At 42.7% G+C, this 13520-nt stretch overlaps 1 protein-coding gene across 1 annotated transcript in view; it reads left to right on the plus strand.

The window, feature by feature from the left end:
- ube4b (ubiquitination factor E4B, UFD2 homolog) overlaps positions 1-13520 on the plus strand; it is a 28906-nt gene that overhangs the window by 598 nt on the left and 14788 nt on the right. Inside the window, exons 2-11 of the mRNA XM_080014496.1 lie at positions 875-1094; positions 2026-2161; positions 3870-3957; positions 4729-4873; positions 5614-5839; positions 7483-7971; positions 9080-9184; positions 11106-11247; positions 12086-12186; positions 12401-12515. Coding sequence (XP_079870622.1) covers positions 875-1094; positions 2026-2161; positions 3870-3957; positions 4729-4873; positions 5614-5839; positions 7483-7971; positions 9080-9184; positions 11106-11247; positions 12086-12186; positions 12401-12515 — 1767 coding nt within the window. The remainder of the gene's footprint in view (positions 1-874; positions 1095-2025; positions 2162-3869; positions 3958-4728; positions 4874-5613; positions 5840-7482; positions 7972-9079; positions 9185-11105; positions 11248-12085; positions 12187-12400; positions 12516-13520) is intronic.

Genomic DNA, 13520 nt, shown 5'->3' on the forward strand with positions numbered 1-13520 from the left:
GTACATGTGGTTGCTGGTTAGCTAGACATTAGCTTGTGAGGCGACTCAGCATAAAACCCAGCGGGCCACCATCATTGTTCAACCGGCTCTGGACCCGGTGTGGGGCAGCTCAGAAGAGACATTTACAGCACGAACAGTGTGTCGACAACGCAATAAAGCAGAGCGTGGATTTCGCGCTGCGGTTGTTTACGGAGCAGCCGAGTTGGGGGCTACAGAGGTGACATTCCCTCTGCTGGTTAGACCCCATCCTCCCAACCAGGCCTATGGAGGTTACGGTAGTCGCGGTGAAATCCTGACACCCTTCACTGAAGTAGAAAGCGGAAATACCTTGACACAGAATGACTCGAGTGGAGGTGAAAGTACCACCTCAACATTTCTACTGAAGTAAACGTGCTTGCTATATCAGGTACTAAAAGTGAAAGTAGGCGTCATATCCAGTGCCCTGATATAGCCTGTAATACGGTAAAGCTGCTGCTGAACCTTGTTTTGCAGATGATGCTCATGCAGATGAGTTCAAAAGTAGTGAGAGGGACCACATAATCTGATTGGTTTTCTAGGTTAGTTCTTCTTGCTTTTTCTTTCTGTTGACGCACACAAATTTAAAGCTAGAGGTTAAAAAACCGTAGTAGGGAAAAATGTATCGGTATTTGCAGTGAAGTATGATGATAATATCAGTCAACTCAATCTACATTGTGCACGATGGAACAACAGAGGCGGAGTGGACTGTGTGTTCAAACCTAAAAGCAGCTTGTCTCATGTTCTCTTCATCAGTCCATAATACCACCGCCGCCATTAATTATTAACAAAGGCCAGTGCTATTCCAATGGGATTTGGCTATTGTAATTTTTTTTTCGGCGTACCCATTTATTCCAAGATTCGCAGAAGGCGACTGGCCCGACTTGCAGGAGGACAGACGTCCCAGCCTGGCACCCCCCTCAGCACCCCCCTGACGTCCCCACAGAGAGAGACTCCACCTGGGCCCCTACCTGGATCTTCAGTTGCAACGTCTCAGCACCTGCCACCAGCTGCCTCTCAATCATTGGGGCTCAATGTCCACAGTGGTACTCCCGCAACGTCCCCCATGGGTGCCTCTGGTATGAACTATGCCTATAATATTCAAAATGCAATTTCCCACTTTGGATAGTCTTAGTGTGTCGTGATGATGATAGGATTTCTGATTGACCACTGTGTTGTGTCATCACACAATAATACATAGGAATGTGCCACAGGATCACGTGAGGATATACAAAATGGATGAAACAAAAACAAGAATGCCCTGTTATACCCTTGTATTTTTGTCTATTACTTCAATAAACATTGATCAGACTTATATTATTAGTCTGATCTGGTAGCCTCACTATGCTTTATTTGAGGCTTGGAAATTTAACAGCCTTTATGACTGGAGGTTGAACTCGCTCAAACGAGCGATACACCTTAGTACTTGAAAGGTGAGAGGTAGTCATATAAAACCATTTCTGATGTCAACAAAAGCAGCAGCAGCAGAAACAACTTGTTGTGTTTGCCAGTATCACTTTTTTACATTTAGCGAAGGCTCTGTGTTGTATTCTGTTAAAAGATGGTTTTACACATACAATACTCTGGAAACTACACACTACTGGCCTGTGAACATGATCTAACACAATAAAAGCCCCCTGGCATCTGTGTGTGGCTCCATTGGCATAATAGACCTCTTTTTATGGCTTTGACAGCAAAGTGTGTGTGTGTGTGTGTGTGTGTGTGTGTGTGTGTGTGTGTGTGTGTGTGTGTGTGTGTGTGTGTGTGTGTGTGTGTGTGTGTGTGTGTGTGTGTGTGTGTGTGTGTGCGCGTGCGTGCACCAGACAATAGGCCTTTCAAATGTTTTATTTTGACTGTCAAGCTATTTGTTGTATCCATGAAGTGGAGGTAGTTAAATGAAATCTGCAGGTCTTCAAGGAAAGCGGATTTCATTCAACAATTGCTGTTGTGATTGCTGTATATCAATGTCAACCCATGCTGCCTTGAATGGACCGTGTTGTACATTTCCAGGGGTGGCGTACGGCAGTCAAAGCAGTGAAGGAGTGAGCTCCCTCTCGAGCTCTCCCTCCAACAGCCTTGAGACTCAGTCCCAGAGTTTGTCCCGTTCCCAGAGCATGGACATCGACACCGCCTCCTGTGAAAAGAGGTGAGGATAAATGCTTGCAGAAAATGGCCTATTGTCCCGCTCTGTGAGGGCTCATTGTTTAGCCCTCGTTCAAGGATAACAGTTTTCACTTCCACCGAAGCTGTTCTCCACCCCCCCTACGTCACTGGCATCTGGGTCATCACAAACAGTAATTTATTGCGTTTTGAGCATTGATGTTTTTTTTTTATTCAATAGTGTTAATTGACTGTGTCTGAATTGGGTTGAAGGCATTGTTGTTTTTGCTGTGTTTTACCCTTTGGAATCATTCAAATAATTCTTTCCACATTGAGAATAGTTTTTTATTCATAATAATGAAAACCCTCTAGTGAAATTTAGCTTTCATTACATAGCTACCCACCTTAGATGAATTGCTTAGTACCTTAATATGGAAGGTTAAAATAGAATTCCCCATTATATGAAAGGAACATATGGACATTAGGGGTGGGACAAAATATTGATACTGGAATATATCAAGATAGTTCCTCTTGCGATACGTTATCGATACACTGGCGCCAAATATTTATATTTTTATTAAAACATGCTGGTGCTCTAAATTATTGGTCTAACGGAACGTAGATGATCCATGATCTGTACGGGTCACCCCCCCATGTGAGCCGCGGATTGCACAATGTGTATTGAGAGATGCAGACTTCTCTATAAAATAAACTGTAATTGCTTAACTCGGTACTGTGCCTCATATTGCTTTAATTTCACAATTGAGTAGTGATTGTATATTTAAAGATATTATTTAAACATTGGACATCTCTTTGTTGTATCTTTTGTTGTACATTGTTTCATCTCAGTTTTCAAATTCGGTGAAACTGACAGTGCAGTGGATAAATACATAATTCCTGCTTTTTGGGTTTTTATTGATATTTTTTCTTCAGTTACACAGAGATTGTGATGTATTGTAGATTAATTGTCTTGCAACATAATAGAGTATCGCAGAATCGCTGTATGGTGATACCATCGTTATCATGGGAAACATATCGTGAGTTACTCCGCGATTCTAACGCCTAATGGACATGCATTTATCAAGCTTTTCACTGATGTTTTTGTGTAGTCCACACTAAATTATGGCCAATTTGTTTGAAGACAATGCGCACACTGCTTCCAAATATCCAATACATCATGAATGTGCCACAAAATTCCTTGATCACAAGCAACAAACAGTCCAAAACTACTATTTTTGTGTGAACAACATGCGACTCCTGTCCTTGGTTTCTCTTTTTTGTTTTTGAACTTTGAAAAACATGGCGCTTTCTCTGGAAACTTTCATTTATTTGACCTAAAAAGTCAAAAAAAAAGTCTGGATTATTTGTGCAACATCTGGCGCTATATCTTGACTAATTTTTGATCCAAAATGGCGAGCTCTAAAGTTTGTTGCTGATATTTGAAGGTTTTTGAGAAACTGTGCATATGCTCTGACCACCTGGTTTGCATTTACTTTGCTCAACAACATCTGACACATCACAGCCTCGTAAACCTCGTCAGACTGTTCTGAGAATTCATTGACCATTCACCATTTGCAGAGACAATGAATAGAATGTGTCAAAATGATGGATCTGGTGGAAGGGTACCGTAAATCAAATGGTACGAATAGGACCTGGCCGGTTGTCATTGGCTGAGAAACTTGATTTGGACCACAGGGTGAAGGTTGTGTGTTAACAGGGTCTTCAAGCAGTTGAGCTCTCTGTTTGACTCCCAGCATGTCCCAGGTGGATGTGGACTCAGGGATAGAAAACATGGAGGTGGAGGACAGCGATCGCAGGGAGAAGAGGAACTTGGCGGAAAAGGTATGCGGGTAAACTAAACGAAGGAGCGCTTATTAAACCGTGATGGTAGGGTCACACCGCCGGCGATGGGGCGCTGCAAAGCGGCAGGCTGCAATGCATTTCCAACGAAGCTCGGCTTCATCCATCTGCAGGGGGTGGAGCGACGAACAGGGACGAACTGACAGCGTCACGACGACAAGAAAAGTTGGGCAGGTTTAAACTTTATGCAAATGAGCAGTGCTGGCCGATATATTTTGCGAAGTAAACCACCATCTATCTATATAATGTATATTTTAATATGGAAAGGGGGAGAGGTTTGAAATGTTCGGCGGGCCCACAACAGTCAATTGATTTTGAGCCGACACGCCCACAAACGCTGGTGGTGTGAACGTACGGTGATGAGTGCTGCTTGGCTTCACACTACAGATCCATCGCCGCCAGTATGACCCTACCATGAGGCTCTTGGTGTCTAGTCTGCGCTTGACCTACTTTACTTTTATCAAAGGTTTCTTCAGACAGAGTGAATATCTACATGAATAGGTGTAAGACAAAACAACTTTTGTGTTTTGTTTTTCTTTCTGGAAGGCAGTTGGGGACTTTCTGTGGCAGTTTACTGCCTTCAGGTTCTATTTTTATTTTATTTTTTTTACCTAGCCCCAGTAACAAATGTCTCAAGGGTATAAGTGAGAATGACGATTCTATTAGGATGTTAGCGACCCTTTTGAATATGTTTTTATGGCTACCAGTTGAAATGAAGCTCATGTTGCTGTCCTCTTTGCCTCTGTATATCAGGAATCCTCTGCCAACTCAGATGTCTCTGAAGAGCAGGCTCTGCAGCTCATCTGTAAGGTCCTCCGCGTGTCCTGGAAGGACCAGGACAGAGATGTCGTATATCTACCCTTGCTGGCCACAGAGTTCCAACAGAGCCCTAAATACGGTATTTCACCTCCCGCCTCCCGATTCCTCACAGCCAGCAATGATGGGCTTTGAAACTGATTTTACACTGATTTATATTGATGTTTGAGGTCTTGAGCTTAACTAACCCAACCTGTTTAAATTAAAAAAAAAAAAAAAAAAAAAAAAAAAGAAAATTTTTAGGACTCAGAATTTAGTAGTCTCACCTAGGGCTGAGCAATACTTTGAACTTCTGTCTGCTCTCTTGTAATATTACAATAATCAGAATACCTTTATAGATTATTTACATAAATGTCCCCATTACACATGCTGGTCTGCACATCGCTAGTGCGTGCATGGTCTGTACCGACGGAGAGGGAGACAGGTCAGCAAAATGCGCCCCAATTGTACTCCCTCCGCACCCCGCCCTAGGATGGCGTCCTAGGCGGCTGTCTAGCTTACCTATAGGAAGAGCTGAGCTGGCCTGGCCCGGCCAGCTTACACCCCCCGCCCCCACCTGCGGCGAATAGTCAAATGTTTGCATTGAACATCCAAATCCGATTCAACCGACACAATTCGTCATAGTATATAGTATATACTATACTATAGTAGTATAGTTCCTAATTTACGAGATCAGCATATCCAGGTTAAGCCTATATGTGGGGAAACACTGCTCCCTTTTCTAAATTTGAAACAATTTATGTCAGTGACTTTTAATTTGGCGTGTTACACCTAATTTAGGTGTTTTCTGTATATTGACAACTTCCTTCCTGTCTCCTTCAGTATACTCTGATTTCAAAGACCTCATTGGCCAGATCCTCATGGAGGTGCTCATGATGTCCACACAGTCACGCATCCACAACCCCTTCGCAAGTCTGACTGCCACCTCTCAGCCAATCGCAGCTGCCAAATCCCCCGACCACCGCCTAACACTGGTGCAGCCCTCCAGTCAGGGCAGCAGCCCGATGGCCCCCTGCGCCGGGTCCTTTGGAGCCAGCTCTCTGTCCAGGCAAGTAACTACACACAGTCGGTGTCTGCATACTGTATATGTATACTGTTACATAGTAGGGCTTAGTGATATATAGTTATAATATTGTTATCTTTATCGTCTGGAGCTGCTTTCACACATGCACTGTAAACCTAACATTTTCTGGATATTACCCGGATAAGCTGTATGTGTGAACGGAAATGTAAGAATCATTTGACCCGGACATTGCTCAGATTTACCCAGCCAGCACCCTAGTACAAAGTCTGGTTAATGTCCGATTGAACGATATGTGTGAACAGAGCAGGTAATTGTCCGAATCATAGTGAGTGAGTGGGCATGTCTTGATGACGTCTCTCTCATGCGCCAGTCATATCTACACAAAAAAAACAACTACTGATAAGTCTGTAGCCTGTTCCGCCATCTTGGGTGTGCTGTAAAACTCTGCAGCGTCATTATGTCACGTCCTGCCTCCTCCCGCACACTCTACCCAGGCTCTGCCCCTGGTCTAAACCAAACAGATTATTTCCAGGTAGTGTATCGCCTCTGACACAGACAATCTCCGTTTTTTTGCTACATGTGTGAAAGGGTAAATCCCGACAATGTCCCGATAATCAGGTCCGGACATTTATCCGGACATTGTCCGGAGTGCATGTGTAAGAGCAGCTTGAGTTTGTTTTTTTAAACATCCAAGATCACCCTCGTCTTCGCTCGCTCACTCCTACAATCACTTTCTTTACTCTAATGCTTGCCTTCTGATTGATTGATTGATTGTTTTTTTGTTTTAGTTTCTAGGTCACTTGAGGTGCTTGGTCATATTATCCACGTTACTAACGATTGTTGGCAAACAAGAGATATATCTTGTGTGTAATGCTGTATCTTATGAAAGCATCAATAGCCATCCTGCAATTATCGTAAAATTATCAATATCGAGATATTAGTGAAACAATAGTATTATTTGATCTTAATCAATATTGCCTAGCCCTATATTGTAATATGACTTTTCTTAATTGATGTATGATTCAAAGTTTTATTTTAATGGTCCCTGATATGAATGTGTACTTTTCTTTGCTCAAAATTAGGGATGGGCATGATTAGTTTACTAATTGATTAGTTGACTCAGGCAGTGACTTCTGGGAAACTATTCATGATTAAGTGTAGCACACGCATCATGAGAAACTCTGCCCAGACACTCATAAGTGTAGCACACAGAAGTAACGTGCTTGTATAAGAGAATGATGGCGGCGAGACAGAGCGATGTGTGCCGTTATTTTACCCAATTTGAGAAAAAAGTGGAATGCTCGTTGTGTGGGATGAAGTTGTCTTACCAGGGTTCTACTACGGTGATGTGGAGTCATTTGCAATTTTTGCCATTTTCGTTTTGTCATCTCTGGGAAGACTTGTTTTTCTTTGGTCACTGTAGCACTTGGCCTATTTCGAAAAATTAAATGATATTTTTAAATAGTATCTGTTGTAGTTATGTTATTTATGTACTGCTAACTGTTTTTACGTGCAGTTAATGGTCTATGTTGGGGGGCGGGGGGTGATGACGTCACGGCTTGTCGACTAATCGACTTAAATTCTTGTTAGTCATCGACTACTTAAAAGAAAGAATGCTCATCCCTACTTATCATGAGATGATCAAAATGTGATGCTGTTGTCCACAGTCTGTACGGGTGTAGTCCACACCTGGCATCACTGAACATGGCCAGGATGACCTCCCCACCTCTCCTCACTCCTACCTCACCTGCTGTCCAATCGACCCCTCCCACCCCACAATTCGTTGTGCCTCCTAGTCCGCCGACACCCACCGTTCCCACCAGGCTCTCCCTCAACCCCCCATCGGCCCCAGTGCCGATCTCCCAGCGCTACCGGCCCTACTCCGTTAGCTCTCCCTGGGCTGTTCCCACCCCCCCCAGCCCAGGCTATAGAGGTGTGGGTCTCCCTGGACCTTCTCCAAGCTCCGTGGGGCTCACTGTACCCCCCAACACCCCGGCGCCTTTACCACCACCCAGCCCCCAGTCCTTCACCCTCAGCTCACCTAGACCTCAACCCCATCCCCCCTCAATGCCCCTGCCCGCAGTGTCCGCAGTGCCCCCATCGCCCAGGTCGAATGCCCAACGAGCTGCCACGGCTGCCCGGAACCCATCGTCTAGGTATCTCCATAAGTGTGTGGTGCCCCCACCCGCAGACCAATGCTAAGCTAACCGCTAACCTTTTGTGACCCAAAGGAATTTGAACTAAACCCCCCACGTAATGGATTTGACTGTTTGATGCAAGAATTAGCAGGTCGAATTGTTTTTATATGCTTTTTTAATTCGCTTGTTGTATGCTTTTGATTTGCTTCTAACTGCACTATCGAGGGTAAATATGATGTCTGTTTGATTGTGATACATTGTGCAGCCCTCTTTCTAACTAAGTACTTATCACCAAAACCAAAGTTGCTTGCACACTTAAGAACAAAAAAAAATTAAAAATGGAAATCCTTAGTTTAGCTGGGTTTCCCTAATTGTTATTGATATTTAATGGACAGATGGCTTGACCATGTTGCTTTATGGTTTTAGGACGTCTGCTGGAATACTTAAATGTCAGATAATGAAATGCTGTTTGGGGTATTGCTTGCTGGAAGCATCGCTGCTGATTGATTTTGTGATTGTGTTTGTGAAGCTGGGCTGAAGAAGACAGGTGCTGTGTTTGTCTGTAGATAAAAGCATTGATCGTTTTGGTTGAGCGTTGGTTTAATTTAACCAGGACAATAACTAGTTTGACGACAAGATGGCTTCACTGCCGAATACATTTCTTAGTCCTCCCCTCTATCCTACCTCTTTTCCACATGTGCAGTGTCCATTATGCACCAATCTTCATGCTTTCCACTAGGGCTGTCACAAGCATGACATTTTAGTCGATGATTAATTGACAAATAATTTTGATGAACAATCAATTTATGTTTTTTGCTCGTCTTATGATACTGGCATAACAGTTACCATTGAGCATTGGCAAAAAGGTGGACTGTTAACCATTTGACGCTCTCAAACCATTCGATGCAAACAAACCAAATTCAAAATTTCATATCCTGATGGAAACAAAATGATTGTGAATCTGACCGTATTACAAAATGGTCGCATCAGCTCAAATCATCAGCTGATTAGGTAACAATTGTGACAGCTCTTCTTTCCACCTTCCTGCTTTCTCTGCCCCGTCTCTCACAATACCTCCTCTCCCTCCACCCCTGTATTTCCTCCATCCTTTCCTCCACCACACCAGTCCCCTGTCCTTTCTCTTCTTTGCCCTCTCTGACATGTCTCAGGGTAGCAGTGATGAAGAGTCTGAGGAAGAAGAGGATTTTGCACAGGTTCAGTTTGGGTCCAGGTACACGTGTGTGTGTGTGTGTGTGTGTGTGTGTGTGTGTGTGTGTGTGTGTGTGTGTGTGTGTGTGTGTGTGTGTGTGTGTGTGTGTGTGTGTGTGTGTGTGTGTGTGTGTGTGTGTGTGTGTGTGTGTGTGTGACCCTTGTGCATTCTTCAGTGCTCTCAGGTTGCTTGCCACTAACAGCAGTGCACCAACCACTGCAGAGTGGAGAGTTCTGGATAAAGCTTGGCTTTATTTGTGTCCGTTAACGGTGTTGGTATCCAATCAGACTTGAACATACAATCTTGGTTTTCCTCAGTGGTGGAAGAAGTATTGGGATGTTTTACTGAAGTAAAAGTACAAATACATTGGCACATAATTATTCTAGTAGAAGTGAAAGTACCACATTAACATTTCTACTTCAATAAAATAATATACATCGTTGCTCTTAAATGTACTTAAAGTATTACATGTAAACTTGTCATAAATACCATGACAGGAACCGAGCATATAGTGCCTTCTGTTTCATATATAAATATAAATCCATTTTTTTTTTTTACTAAAATAACGCAACTGTGTCAGCATTGTTGTGGACAAAGTGTGTTAAGTAAGTACAGATACAATGAACTGAAGTACAGTAACAAAGTCCTTGTACTTTCTTACATTCCACCACTGGTTTTCCTTGTTTGGTAGGAGGCAGATTGTACGGTTAGCGAGGAGGAGATGGAAAATTGTGAATTCAATGTGCATCCTAGTTGTGGGATAAGGAAGATCCATCCACTTTCACGGTGAATTAAGCTTAAATCAGCAAACGAAAATGGGTTATATTTCAATAACGCATATAAGAACATGCCGGCAGTAATAATTACTTTTCCAACAGGGTTATTGGTGGTATGCGTGACTTAAATTATAAAAATAAGGTTCAAGAAATGACAACTTCAGGCGTCAAACCACGCCACCAGGGAAACAAGGAGATGCATGGTATTTTCCTAAGTACTACTCTGAAGTAGCCTCAACATTTAAAGAGGATTCCAGTGGGCATGCTTAAATCATGGTTATAATGTTTCGATGTGTAGCAAAGAAAAAATCCCTTATATTATTGAAGAACTGAATTATTATTATTGAATTTTACTTTTCTGTTCGTAGTTTGAGGTAAAACTTAATTAAGTGAAGAATGTCATGGCATTTGTTGTGTATAGTTGAGCAGTTTACAAAGCAATTTTGGTAGCCATGGTATCTTCGTTCATGTGCAGTTTAAAAAGTATTAAACACGCCTTGCCCAAGTGAATCTTTCCCAAATTCTATGATAACAGGAAGATTATTTGAATTTCCCACTTGTTGAAATATCAGTTCACGCATTGCACAATTGTGGAAATTGTTTGTTTCAGTTCTTAATTTATGGGTTGATAAAGTTGGTTTAATCGCATTGCTTTTTCTGATTAGAACCGCTGTTGTTCTCTGAGGAGAAGAGACAATCTGTAATGCTGTCATTCAGCACTTTAATGGAATCGCTGATTAAGAATTTGGACATAATTTTTTTTATTACATTTAAAGAAAATTGCATCAGGGGGCACAAGCTGTGCACTGTGGTTGTAAAACAAGAATAACTGCATTTTAGCCTGAGGTTTGTTGTGTTGCGCAGGATCTCACACACTAAGGTTTTTCTTTTAAAGCTGACCACTTACATTTTTTTTTTTGTCAGATGCCCAGAGCATATGAGAATATACACTTTTGGAGCGCAACAGTAAGATGCTTCTTCAGTTGCAATGCTGTCACTAATGCCTGAATCTTTCTTTCAGGACTAGTGGAAAAGATTTGCCAGTCACTCATCTCTCGGTGCTCTTTATTTGTCATTTAGTGTATTTTTCCTATTGTTTTAATGAGTTTCTATCGATCTTTCTTTCTGTCCCTCTTCCTCCTTTGCATCCTCTTCTCTCGTCTTAGTTTGGGTGCATCCGGAGGAGCAATGTCATGCGATTCAGCCGGCGACCGCTTCACCATTGAAGCGTGCAAAGAGACCGAGATGCTGAACTACCTCATTGAGCGTTTTGACAGTGTTGGTATGGAGGAGAGGAAGGCTCCCAAGGTAGCTGCTCCCAAGCTTTCTGACTTAGCCCAATCTTTCATATCTTACCCCACCTCTGTGTAAGATATGAAAAAAAACAAACATATTTTTGCAAAAACCTCAGTACCCCTTTAACAAATAAAGCATTACAGGTGTCTGTCTCTATAAAGCTTAAACGGGACCTATTATGCTTTTCTTATTTTCTGTCACTGCATATATAATGTTACCACGCTGGATGTTCATAATAAATGTGGCTCATCAGGCTCAAATCTCATCAGGGTGGCTCCACCCACTAAAAAGAGTGTCAGGAACACAATGGATTTAGAAGTATATTAGAATGGCTAGAATGTGTAATCTGAGTTTTTATTATATATATATATATTATTATTATTATATTTTCAAAAAAAAACTTCAAAAACATGTTTTAAGGATGTCAGAGACCTAAATTAACTTGTGTAAAAAGGAGCAATACAGGTCCACTTAAAAGGTGATGAAATGCCTGTATGACTGCATTGTGAACAACGACCAATATTTTGAAATATTTTTAGATTTGTGTTGCACCTAGAAATGTTAATTAGCTGTATGTACAAGAGGCATCATTTTATTTTACAATGTTATTATTGTGTAAAATGATCCTATAGATTAAACAAATCGTCCAAAGATCAATCTTTTATGAAATAATCATGAGTTGGAAGTTGAATTAAAACAAAGACCAACAGGTCTATCCGAGCATTAAAATTGGAATTGTTTAGGCCCTTGTAGTTCAGTGACTCGAAATAAATCAAAATCATATTCACATTCATATTCATATTCACTGGTCTTAACGTCTGTCTTTTTTCAATGTTTCTTTCCCCATTAGATGTGCAGCCATCCCAGCGTCAGCCAGCTGCTCAGCAACATACGCTCTCAATGTATTTCTCACGCCACCTTGGTGCTGCAAGGCGCCCTCACCCAACCCAGGTCTGTTGACAAACCACAAAACATTGACATAATTTTTTCCCCCACTGTCCTGCATCCTTTTGATATTTCCTTCTTTTGTACAGCTACTTTCTGTTCCTTTCCTTGACATCCTTGGCACCCATCTCAGTCTCCATGGCAACTGCTCAATCAACTTGCCCCCGCAGTACACAACATGCTAATGCATGTTGTGCTGGGTTTCTGTCTCTCCACACAGGAGTCCTCTCCAAGAGTCTCTGCTGGTACCTTACATGCTGTGCCGGAACCTTCCGTACGGTTTCATCCAGGAGCTGGTGCGCATCACCCTGCAAGAGGAAGAGGTTTTCAGACAGGTGGGGAACACTGTACCACACCGATCGGGGCACGACATTAACTCTTGTCCGCTTGCTCGGGCCAAGAAAACTCTGTGTTCGGTCAGGTAGAATGTCTCATACAGTTGTCTGATGGTGCAAGTGAAAAATAAATGTGATCTCGAATGTAAAATTGCACGAAAATTAACTGCGTACTGTATCGCTGAAGTAGAGCTTTTCCAGCTGAGCTTCACGTGGAATCCGTCTTTCATGCACGGAGCCGGCACGGCACCCCGGGGGCGGCACCCCGGGGGCGGCACCCCGGGGGCGGCACCCCGGGGGCGGCACCCCGGGGGCGGCACCCCGGGGGCGGCACCCCGGGGGCGGCACCCCGGGGGCGGCGCCAGAGCCCAAGCCGGGGCTCGTAGCTTCTGCGTTCTAATAATTTCAAGAAAAAGTGTGCTCCGACTCAATAAAATATTTTATATTTTCCAATCCAAAATATGATATTTTCCAGTCCAATCGATTTGTCCACTTGAGCGAGCAGAGCAGGCAGCATGTGAGAAGTGCTGGTACGCAGCAGCACGCAAGAAAAAGGTCCCGGTATGCCAAAGAGTAAAACGTAGAAGTGCCAGTACCGGCCCACTGTGAGCACTGAGTGGAGCGGCATGTCCGTGCCATTTTGACACTCTGCATCTCTGTTCTCCATATGCCTGCTCACCAAAACTTTGCTCTCATTCCATAAGAGTAGTTAACGTTATGGATATTATTTAAATTATGATGTTAAAGACAAGATAATAATTTTAAACGGAAAATGATGTTCTCACATAATACTGTCTCCTCTATTATAGAGGAGACATTGTTGTTAAATATATTTTTTAATGTTCAAATATGTGTATATGTATAAACTGTGTGTGTGTGTGTGTGTGTGTGTGTGTGTGTGTGTGTGTGTGTGTGTACACACACACACCTTATATAAATTATAATAATTGTCCAAATAAGTCGGGCAGGTGAAACACATCAGCCAATGGCACGTGGCTGAAAAAG

Source organism: Zeus faber (genome assembly GCF_960531495.2).
Source record: "Zeus faber genome assembly, chromosome: 15".
In the NCBI taxonomy this organism is placed as follows: Eukaryota; Metazoa; Chordata; class Actinopteri; order Zeiformes; family Zeidae; genus Zeus; species Zeus faber.